This window comes from Trachypithecus francoisi, unplaced genomic scaffold (assembly GCF_009764315.1).
Source record: "Trachypithecus francoisi isolate TF-2019V2 unplaced genomic scaffold, Tfra_2.0 Lachesis_group10, whole genome shotgun sequence".
Classification (NCBI taxonomy): Eukaryota; Metazoa; Chordata; class Mammalia; order Primates; family Cercopithecidae; genus Trachypithecus; species Trachypithecus francoisi.
The window spans coordinates 36578907-36594625 of NW_022681455.1; the positions used below are offsets into that span (position 1 = coordinate 36578907).

A 15719-nucleotide genomic window follows, 5' to 3' on the forward strand; every position below is an offset into this window, starting at 1 on the left:
GCGTGAACCATCACACCCAGCCTTTTTCTCATTTTTTTAGAGCAGATATAACAAGTAAATTTAGCAATACGTCAGACTAGACTGAAAGGGGTTTAGGGTCGGGGCATATTTGGGGGCAGGAGACTAGCTGAACCGTTCGGGAAATCTTGGTGATTTTTATTTTCTTCCTTTTTTTTGACACGAAGTCTCGCTCTGTGGCCCAGGCTGGAGTGCTGTGGGAGGATCTCAGCTCACAGCAACCTCCACCTCCTGGGTTCAAGCGATTCTTCTGCTCTCAGCCTCCCAAGTAGCTGGGATTACAGGCACCCGCCACCACGCCCGCCCAATATTTGTATTTTTAGTAGAGACGGGATTTCACCATGTTGGCCAGGCTGGTTTTGAATTCTTGACCTCAAGTGATCCGCCTGCCTCGGCCTCCCAAAGTGCTGGGATTACAGGCATGAGCCCGGCGCCCGGTCCTTGGTGATTTTTCTAAGCTAATCACAGTCTCTCTCCCCTTAGAGTTAATTATTCTTGTGGCTCTGTCTTCCTAAGGGAAGTGGTCCGAACAAAATACATGCCAGGCAGTGCAAGAGCTGCTAGGAGAAAGGCCCGAGATACCCCTCCGGGCATTCGCTTGGGGGCCCACAATCTACATTCAGTCTTCTTCAGAAACTTCCTTTTCCCGGTGTTTTTTTTTTTTTTTTTTTTTTGAGACGGAGTCTTGCTCTGTCACCCAGGCTGGCATGCGGTGGCCGGATCTCAGCTCATTGCAAGCTCCGCCTCCCGGGTTCACGCCATTCTCCTGCCTCAGCCTCCCGAGTAGCTGGGACCACAGGCGCCCACCACCTCGCCCGGCTAGTTTTTTGTATTTTTAGTAGAGACAGGGTTTCACCGTGTTAGCCAGGATGATCTCGATCTCCTGACCTCGTGATCCGCCCGTCTCGGCCTCCCAAAGTGCTGGGATTACAGGCTTGAGCCACGGCGCCCGGTCTCCGGTGTTTGCTAAAGGTGATAGTTTCCAGGTCACCTGACCGGTCTCCTTTGCTGTCAGCGCCAAGTCCTGCAAGTTTGCGTGAGAGGCGAGAAACCAGCAAGAGTTGGGCAAACTTTCCAAACCAGGCTTTTCCTTCATGGTGGAATCTAGGCGGCCACAGTCTGGTGCCAGCTGGGTCACAAACAGCTCCGTGACCTGTTTGTAAACGCGATGCTCTTAGTTCCAGCCTAACCGCTCACAAGGGTGAAGCACTTAATTAATTCATCTCTTAATCTTGTTAGGAGCCAACGGCTCCTATTAGTGTTTGGGTTTGACGGGGACGGTGCTGTTTATGAAGTCCCAGCCCATTTGGAGGTGAGGAAGAGGGGTCTGTGGGTAACTTTAAGGTCGACAGACCGGGAAGTAAGCTCGAGGGAGCGTCAGGCCTGCTACAACGAGCGCGCGCCGGCGCACTTCTCCACCCACCTGGCGCAACCGCCAGAGCGCGCTCCCAGCAACCGCGGCTCTCGCTGCGTTTGTAGCGTCACGGCCTCTTCTGCTTCTCATTGGGCGAGTCCGTCCAATCATGTGATTCCAGTATGGCGTATAAATAAAGGCGAGGAGAAGGCGGTGGTCCGCCATTTCGTGGACGCCGGGTGAGCGAGAGCATTGCTGGGTGTTGGGCCGGAGAAAAGCTGGAAGACCCATCGGAGCGTGTGGATTTGAGCCGTCGCATTTCTTAACTCTAGATCTCGGTAAGAGACCAGCGAAAGAGGGAGTGAGGTGGAAGTGGAATTTAACCGTACCAAGGAGGAGCCAGGCCCAATGGCGGCGCCTGATTGAGACAAAGAGGCGCCGCCGCCATTTTGTGACGTTCAGCACGGGGCGGTGGCGGGGGTTCCCGGCCCATCAGAGGGTTTCCTAGTCTTGAGGTGGAGGTGTTTATATTCCTCAGTGGGTGATGAGCCAGGATAGGGGGTTACCCGGGAGTTGGGAACCACAAAGGGGAGCCGATAGCCGAGTTGTATTCCAGGTCGCGGCCTTTTTATTTTTATGGCGCCTTTTTTTTTGGCCCCTCATTTAATTGGGAAGCTTCTCGGAATGCTTTTGTAAAGTCACTAATCAAGACTGCACCTTTTAGTTCATGTTAAACGGCCCCCATAATCACCTTTACTTTCATGTAGTTTCAGTTTTTGCAGCCTGAATCTAATCACTTTTTTCTAAGACCGAACGATCTTCCTTGAACTTAAGATTCGTTCTTTCAGCCGCCTCCCATTAAAATGTAGGCTTAAGACAGGTGCCAGCAGTGGTTTTAAAAATTTTCACCAGTGGTTTGATCTTACAACTCCTGGGCACAGGGTGTGGTCACAGCAAGTAGGATGTGTCTGGACTGGATATTTTAATTAGACAAGCCCAGAGTGAGAAGAACGTGGTGTTTATGGAAAGCACTTCAGCTGAATTATTGAGTGTATGGTTTTTATGTAATTGAAACTGGTCTACAAGTTTATCAGATTCATCGCCGAAGTGACGACTGAGTAATAAAGCTTTATCAAATGTAAGTCCGCCAAGGAAAAACAAATAAGTCCTCAAAGTGCAGTGAATTTTTGAGTAGCAAATACCTCTTTGTAATTTTATATTAAAGTGAAATTATCTTAAAGTGGTATTTAGTATAATCAGTGTTGTGTAATCATCACTTACACGTAGTTCCAAAACATTTCCGTCACCCCCCCCCAGGAGACTCCTACCCATTGAGCCCTTACTCCCAGTTTCCCTGTCCCACTTCCTCCGGTCACTAGCCACCACTAATCTGTCTCTCTGAACTTAGCTATTTTAGATATTTAGTATTTATGGAATCGTGTATTTTTATGTCTGGCTTCTTTAGCGTAATGTTTTCAAGATTTTCCAACGTTGGAGCATTTGTCAGTACATCATTCTGAACAATACCCATTTTATATCTATACCACATTTTGCTTATCCGTTTCTGTTGATGGACATTTGGGTTAACACCTTTTGGCTACTGTGAATAAGTGCTGCTATGAGCTTACATTAAAAAAAAACAAAACTGGAAAGTTGGTCTCGTTGCTTGAGAAATTTTTACTGCATAAGACTTTGGTCTATTTAATGACATGTGGTAGTAGCCTTGTTCCTATGATTCCAAATGACCAAAATAGGCATGCATTTATTTATTTTTATTTTTTTGACGATGGAATCTCGCTCTGTCGCCCAGACTGGAGTGCAGTGGCACGATCTGGCTCACTGCCACCTCCGCTTCCCGGGTTCAAGCGATTGTTCTGCCTCAGCCTCCCGAGTAGCTGGGACTACAGGTGTGCGCCACCATGCCCGGCTAATTTCTGTATTTTTAGTTGAGACGGAGTTTCACCATTTTGGCTAGGCTGGTCTTGAACTCCTGACCTCGTGATCTGCCTGCCTCGGCTTCCCAAAAGTGCTGGGATTACAGGCGTGAGCCCGGTCCATGGGCATTTTTTTTAAAAATGAAAAGTTGGCCTTAACTTTTATTAAAGCTGATAAGTTTTGGCTTATGTAGGCACTTTGAATCCCTTTCCTGGTAGTGTAACCTTAAGGACTAGCTTTCTTCATCATTGTTGTATTTGGTTTTGAGTCCCCAACAGAACTCTTTCATACTTTTCTAGAAATGCTTTATTTTGGGGATTAAATCAAATAACAGGTTAAGTCTTTAACTCACTGCCCAGATGATGGTAAATGCTCCTCCAGTGTTCTCACGTTCCAAGGAAGCTGTTTTTTCTTCACTAATTGCTGGCTTCCTGAGGGTTAGGAGAGTAAAAGTTATGAGGGAACGGGTGCTTAGCAGTAACATTTCTTGTTTGGTTTCTAGCATTTTGGAATTAAGTTTTTTTTCTCTTTACATGCTACCTTAAACTCTTTTGTGCACCCTAATGGAATTCTTTCTAAGGATCTGTGGTTTTAACTGTAGATGTTTAGATAAATGAATATTTTTGGTATTTTTCATTACAGAAATGCATCGTGATTCCTGTCCATTGGACTGTAAGGTTTATGTAGGCAATCTTGGAAACAATGGTAACAAGACCGAATTGGAACGGGCTTTTGGCTACTATGGACCACTCCGAAGTGTGTGGGTTGCTAGAAACCCACCCGGCTTTGCTTTTGTTGAATTTGAAGATCCCCGAGATGCAGCTGATGCGGTCCGAGAGCTAGATGGAAGGTAATTTAAATTGATACAAATGTATTGCTTGTGTTTTTCATATTTAAAATCTACAGGATATGTGGCTCTTAGATCTGGCTTTTCCAGTCACTGGCCAATTGTATCTTTAGATAAAATTGGGATTTTTTTTTGTTTGTTTTGGAGATGAGTCTTGCTCTGTCACCTGGAATGGAGTGCAGTGGTACGATCTCGGCTCACCGCAGCCTCCGCCTCCTGGGTTCAGGTGATTCTCCTGCCTCAGCCTCCTGAGTAACTGGGACTACAGGCGTGTGCCATTATGTGGGGCCGATTTTTGTGTTTCTAGCAAAGATGGGGTTTCACCATGTTGACCAGGCAGGTCTCGAACTCCCGACCTCAGGTGGTCTGCCTGCCTCAGTCTCTCTCCCAAAGTGCTGGAATTAGAGATGTGAGCCACTGTGGCCAGCCAGGATCAAATATTTTTAAGAGTAGTTGTGAACTGATACTTGTTTAAAAAATTGTTCACAAAATGGTTATACGGGTTTGTTGTATCTTTAATGTGTTTGAAATACTCCAGAAAGTGAATCAGTTACTATTTCCCTTTGTGTTAATAGTGTCCTGTTAGCTGGCTAAGTAAGGCCGGAGTATTGACCTCCATGCCCCCTCCCCCCTTTCCTCATCTTTGGAAATATAATGGAAAAAAGGGTCTTAGTGTTCACTGTAAAGCTGCATGAAAGTTTGGTCAATTCAAACAGGTCGTAGTAAAGTTTTCCAGGGCTCACCTCTTCCCAATCACTGTCCAAATATGATAGCTTATCTAAATTTAATGACTGGTTGTATGAAGGGTGAGAAGTAATGGTCTTTTCTACTACTCTGAGCTATAATTTCTTTTTTTAAAAAATGTATATGATTTAAAAAATAATACGGATGGCGGTCTGTGTTGCCCAGGCTGACTTCAAGCTCCTGGGCTCAAGCCATCCTACCAGTCTGTCTGAGTGCTGGTATTACAGGAGTGAGCCACCTCACCTGGCCACAGCTGTAATTTGTTCTGTGCTGACTATTGAGGGGAGAGGGTACTGTAAAATGGCCAAAATGGTTGTCTTGTCTTGAGCCCATTTTTTACCTGGAGTTGGGCAGGGGGAGACCAATACAGCCTGACAAGTAACTGAAATAAATGCTGGGACCTCAAAAAGGAAGAAGTCATAATGAAGATACAGAAGAACTTGTTTTTCAAGGATAAATGGATCTTCACACTTAAATTGCAACTGTTAACAAATTAATATTGAGCTCAGTAGTCAGACTGGCTCTAGCAATTAGGCGATAAAATAGAAGTTGGCTTCCTTGTGAATTGGTACTTTAGAAGATCCTATTTAATTGTTTAATTTGAAATTAATTGAAATTTTAATTTGAAACTGGGAAACAAACTTATTTTGTTTTTCAAGACATAGTCTTGCTCTGTCCCCCAGGCTGGAGTGCAGTGGCATGATCTTGGCTCACTGCAACCTCTGCTTACTGGGTTTCAGTGATTCTCCTGCCTCAGCCTCCTGAGTAGCTGGGATTACAGGCATGTGCCACCACACCTGGCTATTTTTTGTATTTTTAGTAGAGCCGGGGTTTCACCATGTTGGCCAGGATGGTATCGAACTCTTGACCTAGTGATCCGCCTACCTCGGCCTCACAAAGTGTTGGGATTACAGGCGTGTACCACTGTGCCTGGCCAAAGCTCACTTTATGTTAGTAAAAATAAGGGAGCTAGAAATTTGGTATTAAATTTCACAGACACTCAGATGTGTTCTTTGCAGAATAGCCAACTGGGAGTACTCTTGGCTTTAATACACATGTCAGAAAGTTAGGCTGTTTTAAGTTTAATATCTTTGCTTCCTCAGAACACTATGTGGCTGCCGTGTAAGAGTGGAACTGTCGAATGGTGAAAAAAGAAGTAGAAATCGTGGCCCACCTCCTTCTTGGGGTCGTCGCCCTCGAGATGATTATCGTAGGAGGAGTCCTCCACCTCGTCGCAGGTACTTGAGAGAAAGCTTGTTTAGAGGTATTGGTGTAATGGAGTAGCTAGTAGGAGCAGGTATTTCTCTTAAAAGTTTGTTGGTGGGTTTTAAACTTTGGAAGAATCGGAGGTTTCTATGAAACATTTGTTGGGTGTAGTTTGGGGTATGTGAGTTGTGCTGAGTGTTGGCTTTTGTCTTTAGGTCACTGTTCATGTTGGTAGTCAGTAACTTCTATCTTGGATCTGTCTTCTAGTTCATCTTTCTAGTTGCATCTTTCCAAATCTTCCCTTATACTTCAATTTAGGCCTTTTTCCATTTCTTGGCTCCATAATGACAAACATTACATTCAACTCTAGCTCTTCACAAATTTGTGTTTTCTACTACTAGCACAATTGTAATATTTATCAAACAGGCAGCTGTTTTAATGTTACAACTGGTAAAGTAGAAATCATTCTGAAACTAACTTAAGTCACTGACCAATAAAGGGGGCTAAAAAAGAAGTAATCCCAGTCATCTGTTCTTCAATCCCAAATAGGAGAAAATTCAGTTTTTTTATAATTGAAAATGGCATCATTCTTGGACCAGGCAGTATTGTCTGGTTGCTAACTCCACATCTCCTCAGACCTCCAAAATAGTTTCTATAGGACTAAATTTACCTCTTACAGGTGAGTGGAGTCCTTCTAGGAGACAGGAGTTCAAAATCTTGCCCCTTTTGCTATTTTGAAAAACAACAGCACACTGTTGCCCATCATAATAAAGAGTATTTGTTAGCTAATAGATGGTTGTACTGATGGCTTGTTTTTCATTTTTTTTGTGCTTTTTGGTCCATCTATTAATAAAAATGAACCCCGTTACAGAGTCACCATCATGTCTCTTCTCACCACCCTCTGAATCTGCATTAGCCAGTCAACTAGCCCTTTCAGCGTCATGTGACCAGCGCGCCCCATTCAGCTTGGCTGGTGTCGTTTCACATGACCCAGGCTGGCCAGTCGTCAGGTTGCACCGCCCTTTGGTTCCCGAGCATGCTGTTTTCTCTCAGCCTTCTCTCCAACCTTAACCAAATCGGCAGCAGCCACCTCGACCGCCCACACATTCCTGGCCAATCAGCTCAGCTGTTTATTTACCAAATGTCTTCACAACAACTACAGCAGCAGCCTTCGGCTAACAAAAAAGCAGGAAAAATCCACAACACCCCCTTCGCCAACCAACTAAATCCAACGCAACATCTGGCAAAACCTTTTCAGCAAATTCTTCCTGGCCGTCAGTCCGGCAGCCTCACCTCACCATTTCTAGCTTGTTGAAACCCAAAACTAGTAAGTTTTTCCTGCTTATACAGTTTACTGCTGGTTAAAATAAGGAGTAAGCGGCTTAAAGTAATTCTTTTTTCTGGATCAAAGGCTGGCTGTGCATAATTGAATGGTAACGTACATATATATTGCTTGAAAAACTTTTAAGGGTGATAGGGAACTCGTAATGTAACTAGACCTTCAAGTGAAACTTATTTGCATGTGCGAGATGCCAAACTAAAAAATTTTAATATCTCTAACAGATTAGCTTTCTTTTCTGGCAAAAATTTGTTGAATCCTATCACCTTTAAATGGTTTTACTAACAGTTTCAAAATTTAAAATTTTGGGGTTGAAGTGTGGGCCAAACTAAGGTAATTTTGGTAAGCCTAAACACACTCTTAAATGTGACGATCACAAATGCAGTTCTAATGTACCACTTAATGGCATCAATATTTACACCTACCGCGTTTTCACAAAATTACACTATCCACCTGGTACCTAAGTCTTGTCATGGACTTACAGGTTTGCATGGGTTCCAAATACTGGTTTATGGTACTGTTTTTGGAACTACTTGTGGGACTATATTTTGGTGTGGTGTTTGGGTAGTGAGGTTAGTTTGACATGAAGTTTTGCATTGGACAGATCTGCTGTGAAGCATTCTTTGTTAAAGTGAATCCATGGTTGGAATACCTGCTTTTCACTTGAGCTTTTTGTTCCTTAATCCTTCTGTGCCTTTTTTTTCTTTTCTTTTTTTTTTTGGACGATGGGTGCCAGTTCTTCGGCACATTCACTGGGCCCAACAGTGAGATTGAAAAGTTGGGAAATGCCTCACGCCATAAATACTAATTGATGATGAGCCTAATTTTCCCGTTTCTGCTTTTAGATCTCCAAGAAGGAGAAGCTTCTCTCGCAGCCGAAGCAGGTAAACGACTACCTTTTTTGGCCACATTCTTAGAAATGGCAGTGTTTCTGCTGTTCTTAAACTTTTCCAGATGGCTTGGTTAATGGGAATAAACCTTGGCTTTAATAGTGAATCAGATTGTAAGGATGAGTCACTTTTCTTTGAGTTTTCAAAAGACTTTTTAGAAAGTATTTAGTTTTTTTTAAAAAAGAGGGTCTGTCACCCAGGCTGGAGTGCAGTGGTGTGATTATAGCTCACTGTGTCCTTTAACTCCTGTCCTTAGAGTGATCCTACCTCTTCAGCCTCCTGAGTAGCTCAGACTACAGGCACATAACTGTCACACCTGGCTAATTTATTTTTTGTGGAGATGGGATCTCACTTTGTTGTCCACTCTGTTCTCAAATTCTTGGCTTCAAGTGAGCTTCCTGCCTCTGCCTCCCAAAACATTGGAATTATTGGCGTGAGCCACCATGCCAGATAAAGAGAATATTTATGTATAATTTTACCATACCTCATTGGTCCTAATGTTTTTTCTCTCGTTTAGGTCCCTTTCTAGAGATAGGAGAAGAGAGAGATCGCTGTCTCGGGAGAGAAATCACAAGCCGTCCCGATCCTTCTCTAGGTCTCGTAGGTAAGATCTTAAGATAACTTATATTTAAGAGTTTGCATACATAGTATGCTAAGACCTTTTTTGTAAGCCATAAATTTTTTACTTTAAAAGTCTTTTGATATGTCACTAAGTGTCACCAAGTTACAAATGTAATGTTTTGTTTTCCGTTTTTTTAGCCGATCTAGGTCAAATGAAAGGAAATAGAAGACAGTTTGCAAGAGAAGTGGTGTACAGGAAATTACTTCATTTGATGGGAGTATGTACAGGAAATTCAAGTTTTGTTTGAGACTTCATAAGCTTGGTGCATTTTTAAGATGTTTTAGCTGTTCAAAATCTGTTTGTCTCTTGAAACAGTGACACAAAGGTGTGATTCTCTATGGTTTGAAATGGATCATATGAGGCATGTAATACCAAGAATTGTTACTTTACAATGTTCCCTTAAGCAAAATTGAATTTGCTTTGAACTTTAGTTATGCATAGACTGATAATAAACCTCTAAACCTGCCCAGCAGAAGTCTGATTTTTTTTTTTAATACAGAAACAACTGGCAAAAAAACTAAGATTTACTTTTTTTCCATAGTTGGGATATAGGATGCAGCTGTAGTTGAATAAGCAGTCTTTAAAAACTGCTGTGAAACACAAGCCATCAGGTAAAAAGAAATGCTGAACTATTAAATTAGAGGTTTTTGAAAAATCCAACTTTCATCCTGGGCAGAGGTTGCCTAGTTGGTATAGAATCTGTTATTCAAGAAAGTTTACCTTTGCTTTAGGTCATAAGTTCCTTATTTGATTGCTGTATATGGATACATGGCTGTTCGTGACATTCTTTGTGTGCAAATTTGAGATTTCAAAAAATGTCCTGCCAGTTTAAGGGTACATTGTAGAGCCGAACTTTGAGTTACTGTGCGAGATTTTTTTTCATGCTGTCATTTGTAATATGTTTTGTGAGAATCCTTGGGATTAAAGTTTTGGTTACAAATTGTTGTTTAACTTGAAAGCCTGTTTTTCCTTGCAAACTCAAATCTGTGAGCTTGGTACCAACTCCAGGTATAACATTCCTATTGGAAGCCATACTTATATTTTCTTGTAAAGTGCTTTTGAATTAATAAAATATTAGCATAATGGTGTAATAGTCAGTTGAACCCACTGTTAACCATTGTTCTTATCCCATGGGAAGCAGTTGGTTACATGATTCTTATTTTATAAGAAACACAGCTGAGAGGCACTATGGATTAGTCTTCTGAAGTGAAGGGAATATAGATGTCACCTAAGTGATAGTTAACACTTTTTTTTTTTTTTAAAGGAGTAGAAGCCAGTTCAGGGTCCATGTTATTTAGTGACCAACATTTTAAAGTATAGCAGCAACCTGGTACTTAAAACACAAAGTAAATTGCCCATTAACAATGGTTTTTATCTTTAGCATGAAAACTTTCCACAGGTCTAAAAATTGCTTCCATTTTTTAATTTGAGGTGTTGCATGGGAATTCTAAGCTGATCCATCATGATGTAAAGTTCACAATATGGTTCAAATGTAACAGTGCAGAATTGAATATGGAGGCATGCATAACCTTCCTCTTAGAAAATGGGAGGAGTTGTAATTTCAAATTTTTGTGCAATTAGATTAAATCATAATGCAACAGTCTTGTGGCTTAGTTTCCTTACATATGCTCTTTCAAGATAGTTTTGGATTATGCTGTATTGACTGTCTTAAATATGAAAGATAAGTCATTGCATTAAGAGTTCAAGCTATATGAATATATTAAGATATATGGCCTAAACAAATTATTAAACTATTTCCACCTTTTACACAAATCTCGCGGGTTGAATTGGTGTCAGGAAGATTCAGCCTTGAAGTTAAGCATGTTAACTTTAAGAGCTGAGATCTAGCCACTTCACTCCAGCCTGAGTGAAAGCATGTTCAAGAAAGACACTTTTCAGACTGCCTGTTGATATACTGTGAACTCTGGCATTGGGCATTTTGTCTTTCAGTATTCCCACATAGCCTAAAAACTGTTCCTGTTAGGAACAAGGCAAGATAGCTAAGAAGTTATGGAAGCCACGCAGTATGTCAATTACGTTGCTCTTATAAATGGACAACTTACATGGGCATTTTTTGGAACTATATGCCCAAAATATGCAGGCTCTTAAATTGGAAGGGTTTCTGTAAAAAGGACAGTTAGTTATGGGTATAATATGGCTAAGAGGAATAATACAGAACCTGAAATAAAAGTGACTACCAGGGAGTTACCCTGACTTAAGTGACTTACAGTCCCAGTTTGCAGTTACTTTAACTAGAAGCCCTAGCACAACCTCAAGACTTAAAAACTTTAGAACATGGAAATTGTTAAAGCTTTGAATTGCACATTTAGATTGTGGCTCTTTGGAAGTTTTAAAGTTCCTGTAATTTCAAAAATAACACGTCACACTAACCAGTCTTGTCCATATTCTGGGTTGAGTGTAAAACTGAAAGAAATCACAAAACTGAACTCAGACCTGTGGTTTAAGGATTAAGTTGTTCACTAGAAATCACTATTATTAATACTTGATGGCAATGTAAAGAAACATTAAGGATTACAGTTGGTTATGTTTTCAAAGATACTGACTGGACGTGGTGGCTCATGCTTGTAATTCCTAGCACTTTGGGAGGCTAGGGCGGGCACGAGGATCTCTTGAAGCCAGTAGTTTGAGGCCAGTCAGCCCAGCATGGCAAGATTTACATTTCAATGTTTTTTCTTTTTTAAAGGAATATTTAGCTGGTTCACAGTTTATTGTGGGTTGCTTCTGACCTCCCACGTCTTTCACAGAAAGTTGAAAATCAGGAAGTTGTAGTTGACCAAGCACAGGTACCCTGTATCTACCATATGAGTATCTTAGAGATCCTTACAAACATGCGATCTGTCAATGTCCACGACACCCCCACCCTATTAGACTGCAGTCAGTCGCTCTCACTCAAACACATATGTGAGTGGGAAATCCAGGTTATTACTATAGATTTTAGTACAGTGCTGCTTAATTAGGAATTTTGTTGGATTGAAGAGGTATTTCAGAATAGATACAGCCAGACTCCTGGCTCATTGACTTAGTTTTTCAGGGTGTCCTAACCCTGTGTAATTTTGAGGAGTTCTACACGATAAATACTCGTGGTGATGTGAGAACCACTAGTTTAGTATATTGTCCAAGTATGTTTTTTTCAGAGTTCTGAATGAGATTTAGTTGTCATATCTAGTTGGTGGTAATCTCTTATAGTTGTATATTTTTGTATTGCCAGATTGTTGCCTTCTGGTTTTCCATCTTTTCGAGAAAGATTTCTAATTAAAGTTACTGAAGAAAAACTGGGTTGGAAGTATATTTTTCACTAAATAATCCAGTAGTGTTGAATTTGATTTTATATGTCCACACTAATTTTTTTCATCCTGTTTTATTAAGGATTCATTGGGTACCTGAAGAGAATGCAGCTGTAGACCCCTTAAGGTTCTGAGACCAAGACCGTTGAAATTTGTTTTGACTGAACACGATGGCTCATGCCTGTAATCACCATACTCTAGGAGGTTGAGGCAGGCGGATCACTTGTGGTCAGGAGTTAGAGACCAGCCTGGTCAATGTGGTGAAATCCTGTTTCTACTTACAAAAATTAGCCAGGCGTGGTGGCAGGCGCCTATAATCCCAGCCACTTGGGAGGCTGAGGCAGGAGAAGCGCTGTTCCTAGTGGTTGGAGGTTGCCATGAGCTGAGATCTAGCCACTTCACTCCAGCCTGAGTGAAAGTGAAACTCCATCTCCAAAAAAAAAAAAAAGAAATTTGATTTGGTTAGCCTAGTATAATTGCTTAGTTTTGTCCATGCAACTTTCCCCTTGTTGGACTGTAGTACTTCATAATACAGTATTTAGATTCTCATTTAGTATCGTGTTTTCTATGGATTTGATGAAGGTACCAAAAATGATTCCTAAACTAACACATGAAATATATAAATATATGTGCAAAACATTGCAAAACATTGCTCTTTTTTTTTTTTTTTTTTTTTGGCTGTAAGTTTATTCAATGCAAAAGAATCCTCTCCAATGTTACTGAGGTGGCCGACTACGTGGTCCACGACCAAATCTGCCTCTAAACTGAGAGTTCGGTTGCTGACCCAGCCCCAGCCTCGGCTTTCTTGTCGGCACCAGGTGGCACAGCACTCCTTCTGTAGGTATCTGTGTCAGCTTCCCCTCTTGTGAGTCTTGCAGGTCACTCACCCTCCAGACCTTTAGGCCGAGGCCTGCCAGTCTCTGGACAGCTATGGCATAGGGTGGCAGGCACAATCTCCGGGGGGAGATGAAGGTAATCACGGAGATACCCTCATTGGTAAGGTACCAGTAGAAATGTCTCCAGGCAAACTGTTCCTTCACGTAGCCTCGGGACTTGAGAGACTGCATGGCCTTCATGACATGAAGGTTGGGCACATTCTTGTCTGCCAGCTCCGGGTGCTTAGGCATGTGGACATCCTTCTTGGCCACCATGACTCTCTCCTTAAAAAAGAGTTCATAAATGGCAATCTGGTTCTTAGGCATCAACATCTGGCAGGTCTCCGCCACGCACTGGCTTCATCCTCCCACTCTTCCTCTGACAATCTTCGCCAACCAGCGGCCCCCTACCTCATAAAATAAGCCTCCAACCCCGTTGCTACTCAGAAATGGGTGTGGGGGTGGTGGGAGAAAGGCCCCTTGCCCGCATTCTGGGGAGGAGCAGCGGCTAAGGCGGCAGGATGGCCTGGATGGGAGCCGATGGAACTGGAACTCCACCAACATTGCTTTTTTAATCTTTAGTTCTTCCTCATTTCTAGTGTAAGGCATTGTATGGTTGTTTTACTACAAAAGATGTAGAATATGGCCATGTAGTGCCTCACTGTAAGTTATTACATGTGTCTTGAGCAAATGGAAATATCAAAACATTGATACTTCTCCCTAATCATTTGGAAGGTCCCGAGATGGAGACTATTTACAGGGCAAAATGAAACCTTCCGGAAAAGTCTATAGGTTGGAGTCCGCTTTTGAAAGCCTTGATAATTTGTGGTTGGGCACCTTTGTTTCAGTATATGCCTCATTCAGATTTCATCTGGGGCAAGTTAGCATTCTTGTTTGTGTTTTGTTTTGTTTTTTGAGACCAGTGTTGTCATGGCTTACTGCAGCCTTGGCCTCGGGCTCAAGCATTCCTCCCACCTCAAGTCTCCCAAGCAGCTAGGACTATAGTCACACACCATCGTGCCCAGCTAATTAAAAAAAATGTTTTTTAAGAGATGTGGTTACGTTTCCCAGGCTGGTCTGGAACTCTTCAAGCTATCCTTCTGCCTCAGCCTCCCAAAGTGCTGGAATTACAGGCCTGAGTCACCTTGCCCTGGCCAAGTTAGCATTGTTTACTGTTTTTTTATTTGCTCGCAAAGCCCCAAAATGTCAAGCTAAGGGGAATGTTGTTGAAGTTGTTGCCTAATGCTGCCTGGAGCAGGGCAGCGGTGGGAGGGGGTGGGGTGGAGATGTGCAATTTATATTGGTCATTTGGAGAAGGAAATCTTCGAGTATTTTTTAAAAAGAAAGTATAAGTCTTGAGACATAGACATTTATTTTTTACTTAATTTTTTTTTTTTGAGTTGGAGTCTGTTGCCCAGGCTGGAGTGCAGTGTCTTGATCTTGGCTCACTGCCACTGTTACCTTGTGGGTTCAAGTGATTCTCCTGCCTCAGCCTCCCGAGTAGCTGGGACTATAGGCGCGTGCCACCACGCCCAGCTAATTTTTGTATTTTTAGTAGAGCCAGGGTTTCACCGTGTTGGCCAGGCTGGTGTTGAACTCCTGATCTCAAGTGATCTGCCTGCCTCGGCCTCCCAAAGTGCTGGGATTACAGGCGTAAGCCACCGCGCCCGGCCTAGAAGTTTCATTTTTGAAAGAATAACTCCTTTGGGAAACAATTCTAAATCTTAAGCTCAGGCAGCTGGTAACTTTTAAAAACCTCATCCAACTGGCTGTCTGCCACCAGAATCTCATAATTACATTTATTTTTAGTTTAGATAACACTACCCATGTTATGTTTTCAATGAAAGTATTTTATAAATACAAATTGTTGATTTGTCATTTAATTTTTTCATATTTTTCTCACATGTCAAAGACCATGACACAAGCCACTTAGTGAGGAATGGGATATGGTGATAAATCATAACACCAGCTCAATATCTAGAAATAAAAACATAATATTTGTGTTTGACTGGAGTGCAAGTTTAGGCTGTTGACCTTTAGCAATTCATTTTCACCCCAGTTTTTTTGTTGTTGGTTGGTTGGTTGGTTTTGAGAGGGAGTCTCTCTGTCACCCAGCCTGGAGTGCAGTGGTGTGATGTCAGCCCACTGCAACCTCTGCTTCGCAGGTTCAAGTGATTATCTTGCCTCAGCCTCCCTAGTAGCTGGGATTACAGGTATGAACCGCCATGCCTGGCTAGTTTTGTGTTTTTAGTAGAGAACGGTGTTTCACCCTATTGGCCAGGCTGATCTGGAACTCTTGACCTCAAGTTATCTGTCTGCCTTGGCCTCCCAAAGAGCTGTGATTATAGGTATGAGCCACCATGCCTCGTCTCACCCCAGTTTTTAAATTTTTGTATTTTTGAAGCACATTATTGCTCTGTCACCCAGATTGGATGGAGTGCAGTGGCACCATCATATCTCACTGCAACCTCGACCTCTTGGGCTCAAGTGATCCTCCAGCCTCAGCCTCCTGAGCAGTTGGGTGGCAGATGCTTGCCATCACACCCAGCTAGTATTTTTTGAGATGGAGTCTCGCTCTGCCGCC

At 42.4% G+C, this 15719-nt stretch overlaps 1 protein-coding gene and 1 pseudogene across 1 annotated transcript; one reads left to right on the forward strand and one right to left on the reverse strand.

Annotated features, from left to right (window-relative positions):
* Positions 1-1001: 1001 nt before the first annotated feature.
* Positions 1002-10556, forward strand: SRSF3 (serine and arginine rich splicing factor 3). Its single transcript, XM_033216983.1, has 6 exons — positions 1002-1710; positions 3950-4157; positions 6002-6136; positions 8289-8327; positions 8851-8937; positions 9093-10556. Exons 2-6 carry the CDS (start codon positions 3952-3954, stop codon positions 9118-9120), a joined length of 495 nt encoding a protein of 164 aa, XP_033072874.1. The 5' UTR covers positions 1002-1710; positions 3950-3951; the 3' UTR covers positions 9121-10556.
* Positions 10557-12976: 2420 nt separating this feature from the next.
* On the reverse strand, positions 12977-13489 carry LOC117087131 (annotated as a pseudogene).
* Positions 13490-15719: the final 2230 nt, after the last annotated feature.

Excerpts from the sequence above, each read along its gene's own strand:
- SRSF3 (XM_033216983.1), top strand. The coding sequence starts at position 3,952 with ATGCATCGTGATTCCTGTCCATTGGACTGTAAGGTTTATGTAGGCAAT. Across the intron at positions 4,158-6,001 it reads GTCCGAGAGCTAGATGGAAG|AACACTATGTGGCTGCCGTG; the intron begins GTAATTTAAATT and ends TTGCTTCCTCAG. Across the intron at positions 8,328-8,850 it reads TTCTCTCGCAGCCGAAGCAG|GTCCCTTTCTAGAGATAGGA; the intron begins GTAAACGACTAC and ends TCTCTCGTTTAG.